The sequence below is a fragment of the Anopheles nili genome, chromosome 2, assembly GCF_943737925.1.
Source record: "Anopheles nili chromosome 2, idAnoNiliSN_F5_01, whole genome shotgun sequence".
In the NCBI taxonomy this organism is placed as follows: domain Eukaryota; kingdom Metazoa; phylum Arthropoda; class Insecta; order Diptera; family Culicidae; genus Anopheles; species Anopheles nili.
Window position 1 is genome coordinate 10,489,463 of NC_071291.1, and position 18,498 is coordinate 10,507,960.

General features: G+C 49.1%; 1 protein-coding gene across 1 annotated transcript in view; it reads left to right on the forward strand.

Moving 5' to 3' along the window:
* Positions 1–17,771, forward strand: part of LOC128732046 (headcase protein) — a 90,052-nt gene extending 72,281 nt beyond the window's left edge. The window contains exons 3-6 of the mRNA XM_053825208.1: positions 15,902–16,090; positions 16,819–16,907; positions 17,423–17,522; positions 17,598–17,771. Of these exons, the coding sequence (XP_053681183.1) occupies positions 15,902–16,090; positions 16,819–16,907; positions 17,423–17,522; positions 17,598–17,771 (552 nt within the window). The remainder of the gene's footprint in view (positions 1–15,901; positions 16,091–16,818; positions 16,908–17,422; positions 17,523–17,597) is intronic.
* Positions 17,772–18,498: the final 727 nt, after the last annotated feature.

Consider the following 18,498-nt stretch of genomic DNA (forward strand, 5'->3'; position numbering starts at 1 on the left):
CATTTCGCGAACGGAACACCCACGGAAGGAGCCGGATGTGAAGGATGCGGATGTGGTTGTTGGATGCGAAAACCGAAATATCGCCTTTGGTGGAAGGCACATACTTATCACATCATTGCGAACATGCGATCGCGACACACGCCGCCACGTACACTAGGAAGAAATGGGTGATGGTTTGATAGGTTTTTTTTTCCAGGACACCCAAAGTGTCTGTGGCTGAAGCCCTGCGGTCTTTTCCCGGAAAGGTGGCTGCCATTATTGGAGAGTAGGATTTCTTTTTTTTCTCTTCTCTCATTGCATGTTGTTCCCGTTGCCACCGTAAAGATCCACCGAGCAACGGAGTGCGTGCCGCGGATGGTTTCACTTTGGTCGAGTTGGAAAATTACTTTATAATCCGTTTCACAGACGAATAAATTTTCCCTACGTTCGTCCTTCTCGCCTCTTTTTTCCGATGCTAGTGTGCGCGATGCTATGACGCGTGGCTTTGGAGACATCCTTCGGTCGCGTTCCGGGAAGTTCCCCCTCGTTTGGGTGCGACCAAAAAGTAATTAAAATATCGAAGAGAAGAGTGCAAGTGGTTTCCAAGATGCGAGGTGTGGTGTCACTGGCCGTCGTTAAGCCGTCTTTGAAATTATAATGATTCGTTTAATTTTCTAAACGATACTGAGTTCAAAAAAAAAAAACGATGGTTGTGTGTTTTTTCATTAGCAAAAATAAAAAGCCAACACCCCCAAATATATTTCCCCAACTTCCACGAAGGACTGTCAACAGGCATTAGGGGTCGGAAAGTTCACATTCGTGACGACGGCTGGCCGCCTAATCCATCTCTGCTCTGCCGTGCGGTCCGAGAGGATAAAGTTTTGCATTCAGCTCAAATTTCATAAGCACACACTTCTGTCCGCCATCCGTTCGTGTTCGTGTGTCTGTATTTATATATATATATAGCGCCATTGTGCGTCCCTTTTTCGTGTGGCTCTTTAAAGGGGGGCATTAGAGGGAGCGCCACACGGGAGAAGGAGCCTTACGGGGCAGGTATTTAGAATGGATGGCGGAAACGTGTGCGGTGTTATGGTATTCGGAGGAGCATTTTTGCAGTCTCTTCCCCGAAGTGCCATTACCCTTCGACCTCCAACCGCCGGGGCGAAGGTGGCTAGAAGCAGGCCAGGCGCAAGGACGAGGACGAACCACCAACTTTTCCCTCCCCGGAGGGTGGCGACGATGGCAATGGCTGATGGTGAACCCTTTTTCCGACACGCCGGCGAAAAGTCTCATAAATAATACCACATCACTTCGCCTTCCGCTTTTGGTTCGACGCGGCACGGCGCGGCAAAGCTCGTGGTTATATTGCCAGTGAATGCGGTATGTGGGAGTGCGTGTGTGCCTTTGTATCTGTGAGCTTTTTGCGGTTGCTCGGTTGTCGGAGGCTTGCTGCAAGGAGCTCGTCCTCGTATTTCGCTCCTCCCACCTGAGATTCCTATGAATAAACTGCACTCGCTTTTCTTTACAGGGCGTTTTTTTTTTTACTCTCATCACCGCTTGGTAGTGTGGCTGAATTTTCCTGTTGGCAAGGGTGCGTGGTGTTGGGTGGGACTCCTGTGAGAGGGAAGGACCACTTTCGCACGGCTACGACGCGTCAGCGGCGAAACCTTCGGTTGTGATAATGAAAATGAACTGGAAAGTGAAGCGGTAAAACACTCCCCACAGGACGCTAACTTCTCTCGAGTGCGCTTCACCCCCATATGGTTGGGTTGGGAAAGCCTCAGCATTTTCCAACCCCAACGAGCGTGGACGAATGGACGGGGGAACGGGTGCATCATGATGGTGAGAAATTCGCTCCCAAGGCACTTCGTCGGTCCTCGTCAACTCTACGGACCGTCTAACGCCGCTCGTGCGCTCCTTCACGGTGGAAGGTTTGACTTGTTATCGTGTCTGTGCTAGCTAAGGCAGGATGAGCGGTCGTTTTGCCAACGCGGACAAAGGAGCAGCCACGCCACGCTGCTGGTGTGTTGGCTAAAACATTCAACGGTGGAGTGGCGCGTCGAGGGCAAAAGTAGTTTGTTATCACATTTTAATAACGTCAACCCCAACAATTCAAAGCGCTTGCTGGTGGGAGCGAAAGAGCGACTCCTTGCGTGGTACCGGCACGCAAAAGAAGGAAAAAAGAAGCACCCGCAGAATGCCATGACAACCGCTCATAAACGTCGGAATAATGTAAGACGTAAAGTGGAATCTTCTTCTCGCGCTCGAACACCACACCCGCAGGAGTGCGAGCGTTTGTGAAGGCGAAATGTTTAATGCTCAGATAAATTTAATCCTTTTCAAGGGGTTTCCGGAATTTGGCTTACTGCACTGCACTGGTACGTGGGCGCTAGCTATCCCGTTGCTGCAGCACCCATGCAGCAAATGCACCTTGAGTGGTATCACGCCCAAGAACACCCCTGAAAGGTATGCAATCCGCTCGACTCGCCACGGATGCGCTAATGAAGGTGTACGAAGACGTTTTAGCGTGCCATCACCGCGATGGGCGGTGTGTCTCGTTAGTGGGAAATCAAATTTAATTAGCACACTATCACGACCGACGAAGCGAGTGTGTTATTAAATGTTTTACGCTCCAGCGACGCCGTTCGTGGGCTGAACGAACGTTTCGGGTTTCTGGTGCTTCTTCGCGTGTTGGATCGGCAAATTTAAGCCGTTTTTTTTCTGTGTTTGCTCATACCTCGCTTGTTATCGTTGGCGAGCATACTAATTAATTAATGTATTCATACAGCCGCGCTGACAGCAAGGCGGCGACCACGGCTCGATAGTTTACGTGACCGGAACGAACGGGGAAAGCGTGCTGCATTAAAGGATTGAAAATTTATCAACAGCCTTTTGGAGAATGCCAATTAACCTGCCCCATTTTGGTTCGGGTCGTTTGTTGTCTGTTGCCTGAAAATCCTAACCCAAGGCGGCACATGGTGCCGCCATCAATCGATTCTGCAAAAACAACAAAAATCACCCTACACTCTTTTGCAGTAAAATCGGCTCTCTCAGTCCCATTCTCCTTCGGCACCAATGCTGTAAATTTTACGACCATCGCGCGGTGCACTTCTCGCTCTCCAGTGTGCCGTCTCTGTGTCGCGAATTTCAATGAGGTTCAAATTATTGCATCCAACCCTGCGAGTAGAGCGACCATTCGCGAGGAACCCACTCTGGGCGATGATACACGCCCACATTGGTGATGTTCGTCCTGACGCGGTGCTTTAAAGGCTTTATGGCACCTGTGGAGAGGTGTTTCCTTCGAGAGGAAGAAACCGAATACAGGATTGCGTAAAGCAATCCCGCGTGTGCAGCTTTCCAAAGCAAGAGTGACGTTTTATGGCGCTGCTGTTCATCCACACCGGGAACCGGTCGCCGGGTTATTTCTTGTGAGATTTTTTTTCTTTTCTTTCTGGCAACGCTTTTACCGCTTTTCACCGTCTGGAAGACAATGCCCGTTCTCATGTTCTTCTGGAGTCATATTTTTTTGAATTATTGGGCTTCGTACGCAAATAAAATAAATTTGTATATTCGGCGCTCTCGTCGGGTTCGGCGATATTCAACCAACGCCGGAACGTGGCTCGAGCCCACGGACGAGAACGTTGTGGCTAACCTTTGGGTGCCTCCGCAAATCACTGTGTCGATTCCTCCGGTTGTGTGCCATCCGTGCGCTTGGGTGTTATGAATATTTCAACGCAAAATTTTCGACACGGCGGTTGTGGTTTTTTGCCCTCTTTCAAACACAGAACTGCTGCAGAGCCTTCCAAACGAAGGCAATGAACATGTGAACCTTGTGCCCGGTGCCCGAATGTAGATGCCTGTTTTTTAGCAGTTCTTCATCGAAGGGCTTTGCAGGCCACGCTTTTTGATGTAACGGGTGTGTGTGGGCTTTTGATGTACTTTTTGCACGTTCTCATGAATGTGCTGAATGCATTATTCGTTGGAGGAAAATTGTAATTCATACGCGTTCTTAAACCATCCTCGTGGTGCTTTACACGGCAGGTGTAAAGTTATTCATTCCGCCTTTTCGATGATTGGGAGACGAGGCTTTTTCAATACCTAAGATATGTTTTACCTGTTTGAGACGTTTCGTGTGTCACTTTCTTTTTGTTTGTATCACATTGAAAGGACATTCCTCCCGATGAGTGGTATTCTTGACGATCGCCGCATAATCGTAATCAACACCAGCTCTCCGGCATAATCATGCTAATCAAACACTACGTTTTCCTGTCATCATCCTCTCGTTATCACAGTGCACGTTCGAATGCACTTGAATAATCTTACGCTCGGTTTCCGTTGGCTTCTCCCCAAGGCAGTCGAAGACGTCCTTCGTGTCGTGGTGGAAATAATACCGCTAATAATAACACACCGTCCTTGCGGTGGCGTGTATTTGCATTCCATTTTATTTTCCGATCCATTTTCGATTCCACCCGGAGGGCACGTTTTCGATTGGAATGCGACGTGGTTGAAATTTTCCCATTTTCCTTCCGCGTCCGGCCCGCGATGCTCTGGGGATTTTTGGAATTTGTTGATTTTGCGCGTCAACCGTTGAGCATCAGCCGGGAAATGGTTCAGTGAGCAGGAGCCCTTCTTTGGGGGCACAGAACTTATCTTCTGGGAGCAAGAGTGCTGGCCCTTGCGCTTATTAGAATACAGCACGGCGTGGTTTTTCCAATCCGATTTCACCCCACCTGGATACGTTCCAATGATCCACGTCTTTGTCTCGCGTGCCAACTCCACGTCAGGTAGTGTTTACCGAGCCACTTGTCGACGTTCGTCCTTGCCCAATTGCTGTCGACGGTGAAACAGGAAAGTAATAAAGATAATACACCAAAATCAACTCACTCTCACCGACCGAGTCACGGAGGGTGATGTACACAATTTGTTTCAATGAAAGGTCCTTGTATTGTCCAATTTCTCCCTCGCTCGACACGCTCGACGGTATGTGAGGTAGCGTATCACATTCAGCGTCCGTCCGGCGTCGTCGTGTGCAGAACACCCAATGATAAGGGCAGAGGATGGTCGTGATTTAATTTACTGTGTCTTTTCGCCGCATCGTCCACCGGGAAATGGACCAGCAAAGTGACGACCCTCACGTATAGTGGGGTGAAGCAACGCCGTGATATATTGTCTTCGATCGCGCGGGTACGCCTGCTCTACGCTGGCGGTTTGCAATAAATTATCGACGCCATTATCGACACCGAGAAGCGGTCGAAATCGCCCCAATGCACTCGATGGGTCTGCTTTGATCTGCGATAAAGCGTCCAAAGTGGGGTGGGAAAGATGGAAAGGATGCTACCTCCCATCGAGGGAAAATAATTAAAGCTGCTGCCGCTCGAGAATGTGTATGTTTACTTTTAATCGTTACCGGCTTTTGTCGGCTGCGGTCGGCGAAAACCAATAGAAGGACGACGCACGAATCGATTAGATCTACCGTCCAGCTCGTGCGCTCGTCCTGGAAGGCACAGGAAGACGAGAAGAGTAAGTAATGTTTGCTCGCAAACTTCTGCTGACGGTGTCAATATTGACAGACACACACCAGCATCGCGCGCATCCTGCTTGATTCAATTTTATCCTTTGTCTTCGCCCTCACCGTTTCGCATGGTGGCATCGTCCTGCGGGCTATGAACTCATCATAATTGATGATTAGGAGGGGTTGGTGCAGTGAAAATTTTCCCCATTCAATTAGAGATGCCAAGATGGCCAACGGGGGCCTGGCCGGTCGTTTCTTGTCCTGCAGGAGCGCAAGAGAATAAGAAAACTACACTCCTGACGCAGAGCAAATGCACTTGTGCACCATTGATAGTAATATTCCACTTGCTTCCATCAACGCGACCACCACCTATCGGTGGGCGGTAGTTGCGCATTTGCATTTTGATTTAAATATTATTCAATCGTCACCTCATCGTGACTCGTCCGTGTCCCCGCGGTGGGTAGTGGTGATGGAAACAAATTGCACCTCGACGTGGCTATGGTGTTTTTTTTTTCGCTTTTTTAGAAGCACTACCAAGAGCTTGATGCGCTTGCTGCAAAACGCTCACTTAAACAGTGTCATTTGAATTCATCAACTGAACCACCGGGCGTCTCCATCACTCGTTGGTGCACTCTTCTTCTTTTACGCTTCGTGTTTTTCTTTTCATCCCAAAAGGCGTTTTACGTCCAGGCGATGAAACAGAGAAGAGAGAGAGAAAAAAAAACACGTAAACCTTTCTTAATCTTTGCTTCGTGACAGCGACATTGACAGCGACCGAAAAAAAGGAAGAAGCAAAAAAAATCCCTCCGCCTGATAAGGATAGGGAAATGATGGGTACATCGGAAGGATAATGCCGCTCGTTTAAATGCACACTACGATCCCGCCGGAGCTGGGAACAGCGAACGTTAACACGATCCACAGAACGACCCCACGCGTCGCGTTGGATGGAAACGCGTGGCCTTTTTCGGTGGTAAAGCTGTTGTCGCCATCGGATAAACCGCAAACAGACAGCACTGGTGACGCGTTCGTCCCCACGCAAAGGGCGATCGGGCGACAACGACGACGACGACGACGACGTTTGACAATCCTATCAAATTAAATGCACATTAAAATGGAACTGCTACTCACGCCCCAGGTCCAAAGGTGAGGGAGGAATCCCTCGAGATGGCGATGGTGAGGTTGATGGAACCGACCAGCTTCGTTAAAGCACTCGATTTCAGCCGCTAGGCAGACCCAAGCGCCAGGACGATGGTTGGGGTGAAGGACTCCGGTGTTGGTTGTGCGGTTTTTGCAAAAGCCCGCAAGCAATGTTGCAGGATTTTGCGATTCACCCTGCTGCATCGTCATCGACCCGGCATCGTTCCGGTGGTTTGCGGTATTATAAGCTTAAATAACGTTCCGAAGCCGTTTTTAGCCGGAGTGTGTGGTGGATGAGAGAGGGACGTCATCGGAACGTGTGCATCGATACCGTCATTGGCCCGACTCGCGACACGCTGCTGGTCCGCATGGTGGAGCTGAAGGATTAAAAACAGTCGAAGAATCGTTTAAGGAGATTGCTCGGGACGTAGTGAAGCTTATTTTTATGGTGGCATAAAATGTGCATAAACAGTCAAAGAGCATTATTAGGATTCAACCAGCTTCAAACTATTTATTAACGCACGAAAAAACCATTCCAAAAATGCTGCAAAGAAGAAGAGAGCATTCTTTACATGACCATGGCTATAGGAGTGACAATTTTTCTCCTCAAACAACTGGTTTTTGTTTTATTTAAAGCCACCTCGTAAGCGCTCATGTAAAAAGGCCACAATTCACGAGAGTTGATAACATTTTGGGTCGAGGAAAATTATGCTGCTCGCTAATATGCCGCAGCAATCGCACTCCATCGCGGTGGGATGATTTGTACGGCGTGTTCTCGAAAGCGGAAACATTAAATGTAACAAAGTTACCAAGTTCCCGTCCCTTTTTTACACCGCATGGAATGACGGCGGCTTTTCTTTGGCGAGATGGAGTAGCTTTGTTTCCCAAATTGTCTTCACTGTCATCCCGGGCTTCTCTCTCGTTCGCTCTCGAAGCCCGAGCTCAGTGCACCGTATCAAAAACCGCGTTTATCCTGCCTGTCAAGTTCATATTTCTGCTGTCGCAAGATTATCGCGAGGAAAACGCCGAAACCGGAGATAGCTACACGATCGTGTCAAGCGCGCTTGGCCGTCCCTTTCGGGGCCTGTTCGGAAGTTTCCGTTGAGCTCCACCGGCTTTCCAGGGGCGAAGGACAAAGTTTAATATATTTATGAAGTTATTCTTTCTTTTACATTTTAACGGGGGAGAGTATTCCGACCGAAACTACTAACCATTGCGTGTGCGACTGGCGTTGGGGGCCACTCAACCACAACCTCAAAGGCTCACCTCACTTGGGCGCTAGTGTGCTTTCGCCCGTTGTTCGCCTTCTCGCGGTGTCGCTTTTTATGATGGTTTATGTTTAAAATTTTGCTCACGCTTTCTCCATTTGGGCGGCGCGTTTGGTCGAGAGGACGCACGGAAACGTGCTCTGCTGCAACGCGGCCAAACAACCCGCGAGCTCTGTTGTTTGTTTCTTTTTTTTGTCCCGCTTGTTACAACTCGTTCATATTTAACTGTCGTCTGGTGGCTTAACATCGACGGAAAGGCTTCGTGGGGTATTTTTTTTCCCTGCGCTTCATTTAGAGCGGTTAAGGGGAAACTTGCCTTCAAGTGGATTTTGAATGATTTGTGGAACGGAGCGATCGTTTCGTTTGGAGCCTTCTTTCAACAAGCGATCACGCATATGGTCGAGGATATTTCGGTGTGTTCACAGGCCAGAGGGTTTCTTTTTGCTGCACTTGTGTGCCTATCAACGGCTGGCTGGTTGGTGGATCGTATTCCCAATAGCAATACCGATAGCTCTCTCATGACTGCTGCACAAAAAAGCGTCTGTTTTAACACAAACATACCGAGTGTCGGCTGTGTTGTTTGAAGTGTGCACCATGCTACCGAAAGTGCACATGTTTTTTACAAAGTGTCCCATCACCCATCGAGCTGACATGAATGTGCTGCACTTGGGCAGGCTCGGTTTTTTTTAGCCTCGATACATATCTGTCTGGCTTCACTTGAGATGGTTTGTGTGCGTCAGTGGGGAAAAGTGCACCCAGGCAGCCTCTCGATCCGAGCCATCCGATGCGATTGTAATCGTATTTCAATCAAATTGAAGGACATCTCGGGTGTGCTCTTTCGTCTCACCGATCGAATGCATTTTCCATCCGGGCGTTTCCGGGGATGCAATTGTCCGCACTATCAAACTCGATAAACAGAATCCTTCCATGGAGCCGGATACATCCCCAAAGTCGGATGTTGTCTGTGTAGCATGTACGACGGCAGTCTGTGACGCCTGTGTAAGAGTCCTCGTCGAATGAGGCAGATACGGTTTGACGTACAAAAACCCGGTTTGTTCCTCCGTAAAATCAGTGCACTCTGTAGCGTTCCAAGTGCCGTTCCAGCTCCCAGACGAAACTACGGACTGCAAATTCTCTTCTTTATCTGTTTCGGATACATCCCCGGGTGTGGGAATCAGTTCCGTCTGACGATTATCGAGCGTCTGTCTGTCTCGAACGGACTAGGAGGTGGCGAATGGGCCATAACACTTTTCCTGATTACATTGCCAGCATTACACAATGGTTTCTTTCCGTTTCCGGGACGCCAAAGCGCGTGTTGATGAACCCTCGAAAGGGCAAACGGGAGCATATCACACCCACCCCAGAGATTGCACAGGAAGACGTGCCGAAAGATGTAGCAGTTGCAACTGCGTTCGTCACGTTGGTCTTTTTCCCAAGTGATCTCAAACGCGCTCCACCCGCAGAAGATCATTGAATTGATTTTATTAATCATCGACCATGTGCAACAAATCCCGTGCCACCGTTGTCCGGCAAGAAAGCGAGTTTTCGGGCTTTGCTGGGTTGGCTTCATCCGCCACCGATAAAGCGTCTATAAGATTCACTTCGAACCTCGGCAAACCACCGTAACGTCCCATTGAGGGAATCGTTACATTTTGCACTCGACTGGGCTGCGTCATGTCCCTGGGTGATAGTTTTACAGTCACTTTCTCTTCGTTGGTAGCTTTTTTTCCTGGATCTAGAGTAAGCGTCCTTCTTCCCTTCATCAGTATTTTAATCGAAACCAACGAGGAGTGAAAATGACGAGATTGAAAGGAGCGAAAAGAAAAAGCGAATCTTTCGATCAGCGCTTCCTCGTCGGTGACGAACTCTGGAGGCATCTTCGGGCGAGAAGTCACTCGAGCTTGGCGTGTGCTTGACGAACGTTTGCCTAGCCGTCTTCTGTCAGGACACTGCCAGGACACTCGTTGCCAGGACAATCTTCCCTCTGCTCAGCTCAATATCCTGCGGCACCCTTGGGGGAAAAGTTTCCCAAGCACTCTCTCGCTGCTCCACCAGAGACCACAGCTAGACCACTTTCAAATCGGAACTTTAGCGCCGCGGTTAGTTTCTGGTTGCGTTTGCCCCCATCGCATCCGTCGGTTCGCTTCTAACGGAGTGAGAGATGGCACTAAAACTCACGATGATGACTATCATTTTCGTGTTAGTTTGCCACCCGACCGCAAGCGACCCAAAAGGGCGGCCAATCATGATGCCACGCCACGTCACCGGTTGCGGCACGTTGAGTTCGCATTTCATAAAGGAAAATCGGCAATCCCGAAAGCTGTTGCACAGCGCAATATGGCACACCGGGTGCGACACACCACACCATGCCATGGTGAACGGGAAAGCGGGAAACTCCTTCTGCTCCTTCTTTATTTTTCTTTGCTGTCTGTCAAGAAGAAAGCTTCCATTCCCACTTGACGCGTTCTGCTGTTGCGTGTGATGGTGGTGACGACGCAATCGGCGGCAAGAGAGGGCACGTTCACCATTGAATCGAATCTCTGGCCAAAAAGGATGCAGAACGGATGGTGATGTCTTTTGTTAAGTGAAGCTTGGCGCGCCCGTGATAGCATCCCCGGGTTGGCTTCAAAATGGTTCACGCTCGCACTTTTTAGTTTTGGTAAAATGGAAAAAGTCCATCTAGCTGGATGGCAGGCAGCCACGGAAGCGCAACAGGACGGTGCAGATAGCGCCGTTGCCTAAGACGATGTTGATGATGATTTTTATGGCACATAACATATTCATTCTCCGCTACTTTTGAAGATATATCATGAGCGCGGCTTCGGGTCGCTGTGAGGCCACGCCAGAAGAAGAGATTGTTTCAGTATGCTGCGTGCATTTTTTTTTTGCTTCTGCTTATGCTTGTTCGTGCGGTCGCGCTGATAGTTTTCGCTTCGTTTGTTGGTTTGTCTTGCCCTTTACAGTAACGTACGGCATTACTGGCGCGGAAAGTAAATAAAATACATCGTAGAATGGCTGGCAACGACAGAAGATGCTTGTCCATTTTCGACGCAAATTACATGTCGGCCAATGGGAGCCGCCTTTTCCACCCAAAAATGGCGTGTCAACAGTGTTTTTGGGGTTCACAACGAGCGTTCCTTTTCGCTGGTTCGAGATTTGAAACCACCACGATACGATCTCTCTCTCTCTCTCTCTCTCTACACGACGGTCAGGGTCTGATGCCACCCTCTGTATGCCAACCGAAGCGACGAGAGATGTGGTGACCCACCGATAAAATGGCAGCACGAATGACTGGAGAGCGCATGATGATGACCCCGTAAAGATACATCCCTCTTGATAGTTGGGCGCTTGAACTCCGCCGGCTTTTGAGTTGAAAACTTTCTCTCCAACCGTTCGAAATCAACTGCAGCAGCGTACAGTGGTGTGGGATACGGGTCGAGGAATCGGGAAAACACGGTGACAATTGTATGCAAATGATTTATTCTTCAGCAGAAGCACCAACTTGATGTTTGGAGAACAATATTGGCTTTGAAAAAATCAACAATTACATGTTTACATTGTCAATTCGAGGTATCAGGAAATCATACGCTGCAGCACGGTGTACACAAAAGTCAATCCCAGAAGGTATCTTCGACGACTTGGACGGTTGGAAAACTCCACCGGGAAATAAAGAGCGATGCGATACTTAATTTTCCATCCTATCTCCATCGTATAGCGTGTCCAACAAAGGCGCGAGGCGGTCCATTTGCTCATTCAACCCACCGTGAAAAGGCATTCGGGGCAGAGGCACATGGCTCCATTCGCAAATACACCCGAGAGCCCGAATGCGAAAAGGTTAAGCGATTTTATCGGTTCCGTTGCCCCGAAAAATCCGATAAACATATATAGACGCCCGGGCCGGGTTGGGAAGCAAGTCCCGCCGGTCTGGTGCATTCCCGCTTGACTGCCGCCATGTTCAGGACCCTTACTCTCCCGGACGGGTACAACAACGACCGGCTGTGGACTGGCTTTTTTTTTTGGCCATACAAAACAACACCCGGCTCAAGCGAAGGATCTCCGGCAACGGTTTCGAAGGACCTCGTTAAAAATGCATAGAATGAGTTTAAAATATTTAAATAGCTGCTACGGCATTTACACCTTCTGCCTTCCATTTGTGTGCGGCCTTGTGCAAGTGTCTGTGTGTATGTGTGTGAGTCACTCGTCCTGGCATTCCTCCGCGACCTCCACCACCGGCAGTTGAATAGGTTTGCGAGGTATTTCTCTCTTTGTGTTGCATCGCGTCTTAACTTTTCCGTAGAAAAGGAAACGAATGCATCGCTGGTAAAGGACGAAAGGAAATAATAAGTACGATCTGGTGGCTGGTTTTAGGAAGAAAGGAAAACCATAAAAAAACCTTTCCAACACCTTTTTCTACCCACTACCAGCAAATGAGAGCGAGAAGAAAATTTGCTTGCTGAAACGGTGTGCTGCGGGAAGGCTAAATGGGCGAGAGATGCAAAGGATCAGGTGCTTAATGCGCTCGACGAGAATTTAAAATAATATTTATCCTTTCCTATCTTCGCTTTTCCTCGCGACTTTGGTTCTTATCGTGGGCGAGACCGTGAGCCATGCTCTGTGCTCTGCCGGTGGAAAATGAAGCCACTGCACGCGGGAAAACAAACCTCGCCTGAAGTGGGGATGAAAAATGAACGCTCGAGCGCCCTCGTCCGGTGCATGTCGAATGGCGGAAAAAAGAAAAGCGACGCTTCCTTCCAAGCACTTTACGGTCCGTCGCCATTTTGCTGCAACGCTGCGAATGTGCGAGGACCTGCGAGCATCCCGAACGAGAAAGGTGAGATTGGTGCATGTACACACACACACACACACTCATTTACCTGCAGGGAATTTGCGCTGAAATGAACACAAAAAGATTCCCGCCCGCATTCTCACGCACCACAGGCGCAGCAGTTGTTTGTTCCGTTTTGGGTGTGCTTTTTCCCGTGCACCGTAATCAGATTTCGGAACCGTTTAATTTTGCGCTTAGCGGAGAATTAACCAACCGTTTTGTTGCCGAGCACGCGACTACTCGTTCGCGTTTTCTTGGGTTTTGGTGTTTCATTATATTGTTTTCGTAATGGAGCTTCTTAAAATATCCGCAAAGCGAGCGGGCCACTTGCTTTCAGCTTCACTTTCTGGTGCAGCAACAACTTACTGGTGAAGCAAGTGTGAAATTTGCTCAGATTTCTATGCACTTCAAGGTGTGTGGGTGTTTCTTCCAAATCGAATTCGATAGCTATTGTTCTAGACCGAACGGAAAGGTGTCCCTTTTTCAGGAACCATTTCGCCATGATACCACACAGAACGTCACGATGGATGATTTTGTGGAAGCGAAATTTCGGAATCCTTTGTTTACGAATGTTTCATGTCGTAAACTTGGTCCTGGTTCGGTGCATACGAGGACCTGCTCGAGAGAGCCAGCTCAACCCCGGTCGAGTGCCGGTCGTTGCAAATGGCATTAGTTTGGTTTCATTTCCGCAGTGAAAACGTCCCCGTCGAAGAGGTCCTTCGCATCTACGGCATCCGATGCAGACGTGTTTCCCGTTTGCCAGCGTGTCGATGCAGGTCCCATTATTTAGAATGTGTTTCTTGCCTTTGCTACTGAACGCCTCGTTCAAGAGTTTCAAGTGTTTGTTGGAGCTGGAAAACGTACACCAGCGGGGGAGGAGAACTGATCGTACAAACGGAAGCAACGTTTTTCGTTCGATGCATCGGTCGTGTCGGGAAAAAAAGGATCTGAGTATGCAGCTTCTTCTAGTGTGCTTTCAAAAGTTTCTTCAACTCGATGCAGCAAAAGCTGCTTTGTCGAACGGTCGTGATTTTTCCTCTTGAAAAGATGCGCAAAGCGCGTGTAGTGAGTTTTTTTTTATTCGTGTTCCAGAAGGAAGAAAAATTCCAGACTCATAAAAACACACGGTACCGACCGTTGCGCTTCTATTGCGCTGATGGTGACGATTTCTTTCCGTTTGGTTATTTGATTTTGCTATTTTTCTTTCGAATCTACATCAAGAGGATCCTGGAAGGAGCAAACAGTCACGGAAGAAAAGTATAATAAATTCAACCAAAAACGACTGGGTAGCCCATTGCAGAGCTGCTTTAAACTACAGCATTACACTGTCGGTACCGAGCGATTCCGGGGTGAAACCATCAATAAGAGACTGTGTTGAAAAAGACCATTCCGTGTAATGAGTGCTTCAAAGCAAAGAACATTAATGGAACGCTGATTCCTATTACAAACACTACGTTCTTTCATGTTGCGTGCATGAGAAAAAAACAAATTCCTAGCGTTCATGACTCAATACTTGTTGGGGAAAAGCTTATAAGGGCAGTGATACCCGTATGCCTGCGTTGCATCGAGGAAAATCTCATCACGAAATACTGTGGAGTTGAGCAGGTGAAATATACTTCTCGATATTTATGATTTTATTGATAGCTTCGTTCGGATCCTCGTGTCGTGAGTCATTATTGCTCTTCCTATAGACTAGAAGGCTTCTTCGTGAACTTTTACACCACCAATCTTGAATGATGGTTTATCATGACAGCCCGGTCGTTGGACACAAAAATCCCCGCCGACACTTGCAACAACGGTAATACCGAAAAAAAAATCGTCACGAATACGACCACACCAGAATGGAGTATTTCTGGGTCAACGGCGTGCCTGGGAAGTCCTTCGAGAATGTTTTGCCAATTGTTGGCTCCTTCAGCAACGCTTTGTTTCTCGCAATTTTGTGCCTAGCTTTCCACCGTGCGGTTATTTCAAGCACGCTACTCTCGAGGGAGTTGTCCTCGGTGTCCGTTCATCAACCGTAACATCTCCATCGTTCACGGCTCACAACGGTGGCATCGAACCTTTGGCAACCTCTGTTGCCGGCGGTGCCAATGCTCGAAAAGCAGCTTTCCGCCTAAGTACGGAAACGCATTTTAATGAGATATATTTCAATTTCCTTTGCGAATAGTTCTCACAAACCGCCACCAAGAAGTAGCCTGAGAGCTGCTTGCTGAAGAGCCAACAAACAAACTTGAAGAAGCACTCGAGGAGACGTTGGTGAAGTTTGCGCGCGCCATCCGACAATGGAGAATGCGCTCCTGAGGAACGGTTCTTTTATGTCATTTTTCCGCCTGCAAAAGTTGTTTATCTTTTTCCTTAGGCGGTCAGCCATATTCACGCGATAAAAGCAGAACATGATCGAGTGCTGCAAGACGGAAAGCGGACGTTTGAGTGAGGCATTAATGAAAAATGACTGCCAACGATGGTTGGGGGAGGAGCGAAACTTTTAGCTCGCCGCCGGGCAGGCTTCCTTTTACGCGACTGTGAAACGCTAAAACATTTTCCAATAAATCCGTTCCTTGCCCTCGCTGCACTCAGTGAAGCGGAAGCCGAGAAAGGCGAACGAAATGTTTCGAAAACTGCAACGCAGAGCAGGAAGTGATGGATTCGTGGAATGGTTTTGACATTTTTCTGCGCTTCGACCACATAGACTGAGTGGCGCCTGGGTGGTTCAAAGAATAACGACGTGCCGGATTGGCGTCTTTGCTTGCACTTTGATCACGAGAGCAGGAAGCTGGAAAAGAGCAAAAGATTGCATCAATCGTTGATTGCTGATCCCGGTGGGAAAGGCACTCGAATGGGTGCTTCGTCAGGTCAGAATGGTTGAGGTAAAAACTGCTCCTTTTAGCGGAAAAGTACTGTAACGAGATTTGTGCTTTTTTGCCCTTCAATGTTGTGTCTGTTTATGGTGCTCATTCGCTTCAAGAAACATCAGTGATCTGATCAAATTGGCTTAAGGTTAGCCTCGGACAGTGGGTGCAAGTGGAAAACGCTCCAATCCAGAGCTTCATCGTAAGCTCTTTTGCTTGAGAATTCGTATCAAGATGTTTCTAAACACATTTAACTCATTAAACTTCTCCACTCATCGATCTCTAATGTGCTTTAATTGTTTTTTTTTTCTGTCTTCTACCCCTACTCTAGATCGAAGATGAAGGCAACCACGGTAACGATGAAACGCGTCTCTTCATTTTGTCCTCGTTGGCCGCGCAGCATAAGAGCCGTGTCGCCTGTGTGCTGTGTGACGAACCGATGCTAGTCTTCGACCGCTACCCGTTGGTCGACGGAACGTTCTTTCTTAGCCCGAAGCAGCACACCAAAGGATGCATTGAGGTAAGCTTACCAAGCCAGTGGGAAATGCTTCTCTCCCCATCAGTATCGCGCGGGGAAGGATTTATGAGCGTGTTTTCCCTTTTTCCTGGGCATTAGCGTGAGCCTCAGGCTATTTAAAGCTGCAATCAAATCACCTTTCGTTTCGTGATGGGCAGACAATCGGCCGACGAGACCGAAATGTCACCGTCCGTCTAACCGATGACCCAGATTCTCTACGTCCGCCCAATCGCATAATCGCGCGGTGTTCCATCTCGCGCAGCGTCTGGAGGTGGAAGTGACACAAAGAAATTATGGCCATGACTGTATCGCGACGATGGCGTGGTATCGCCAACCCCAAAAACGAGCGCTTCACCTAATGGCAGAACATGATTTAATGTTGCTTCCGTCGATGTTGCTCACTCCCACATTCCGATCGGGAAACAAAGAGAATCGGGACTAATCCAGACGGCGACATTCGTCCCTTCCGTGAGCGACGATGAATTAATAAACGATTAAGTACGTAACGCTCCTTCACCCGGCCGGTTTTTTTTTCACCTTGTTCCGACACCTGACGAGGTTTCTGGCAGGACGGCGTACACCGTGCGCCCGAAAGTTATGCAAATGTTTTACACCGAACGCGTCCCACCAACCGCACGATATCCTTCTTTATTATTGCCTTCACGTAACACACGATAGCACCGCGCGCGAGGACATGTTATGACTGTATTGGTTTTCTTTCTTGTCTACAGGTGAAGTACGAGAGCCGTACCCAATATCTGACATCCGTCTGCATGGCGTGTCTGGAAGGCGTCGAGCCAAACCGTGCCGTTCGATGCAGGTAACTATAAAGCACCCGTTCGTTCCCTGAGGCTAGAGCTGTCTCACGGAATTAGAGTGTGTTCGATCGGACGACGGCGATGATGATGATGATGATGGAGCCGGTGGGTGTAATGTAAACGAAATGCCATCCACCTGCAACCGGGAGGGAACCAATGGCTTGCTGCTCCGTCCGAGTGCGATAGATTATCGGCGAATTAATTTCATGGAAATTCTTGTTCTGAACGGTCAATTAACCCGAATATTCATGAGTCGTTGCTATGCTTCCCGACCGCGTTCGATGCGCGTTGTTAAACCACTGTTTGGTTGTTCCAGCCGGATGATTGATTGGCTTTTCAAGCGGGGTTTGGTATGGTCGCATGCAAAACCAGCTGATGGAAGTAATTTTTATTGCACACCCGGTTCTCCGTTCGTCATCCTTCGAGCTGTAGCCTGCCGTCAGATTCGATCAACTCAGGCCAGTGCTGCGACAAGACGGTTTATTGATCGTTTTCATTCCTTCGTTTGCCTTCGCAGATTCTGTGTGAAGAAATGGGACGGTTCATCGCTCGTGCTTGGAACGATGTACTCGTACGACATTTTCGCTGCAATGCCGTGCTGCACCGAACGATTGAAGGTACGGAGTTCGAGGCGCATGATCCGCGCGGGTTTATCTGACTAACGCGTCCGTGTTGTTTCGTCTCTTCCGCAGTGCAACAACTGCTTCAAGTTGATGTTGTCACCGCACCAGCGGCTGAACTTCTACAGCGACTACAGCCACAGCGTGTCGTGTCCGTACTGCTCGGTTCAGGACACGCACTTTGTGAAGCCGCTGTCCTACTGCTACACCAAGCAGCCCATGCAGTTCTTCCAGCAGTGGCCATAACATGAGGCCACGTTGGAATCCCCCAAGTCGAGCGTGAACGGAGGCTTTACGGCGGACACTCCCGGCCGCCAGGAACAGCAGTCCCCGTTCAATGGATCGTCCGCTTCGACGAGCGCTGTCGGTGAAAAATCCGTCGGTGGTGCCGTCGATTCCGCTGCCATGCACTCGTTCATTCAGGAGCTGCGTCACCTCAGCAACAGCAGCACCGTGAGCAGTGTCAGCAGCACAAGCAACGATTCCGGCTTTTCGACTTCCTACTGCGGGGATTCCAACGTCGGCAGTGGCCTGGCCACTGCCACAGCCACCGGTAACGGTGTGTTTCATCACCAGCAACAGCAACAGCAGCAGCAGCAATTCCACGACATGTCGTCAGTGGGAAACGTCGTCCATCCTTCTCAACAGCAGCTGAGCTGTAGACAGGCGCCACAACCGGGCTCAACGGGCGCGGTACCGAAAATGGAACCTCCGACATTGACCACCAGCACCATCTGGGGCAACAAATCACTCTGGGGTCCCGCACCGTCACCTCCTTTACCGGTGGCAGAACCAACAGCGCCATCATCTCTGGTGAGTCCAGCAACTCTCAATACACCATCGGGTCTTCCTGATGCAGCCACAACAAACCCTACCTCGAACGCGTTGTACACTAGCCTAAGTAAAGAAATGTACGCTCCCTGGACAACACCCACTGCCAACAACCGCCAGGCTACGTCAGCGATGGTGTCTC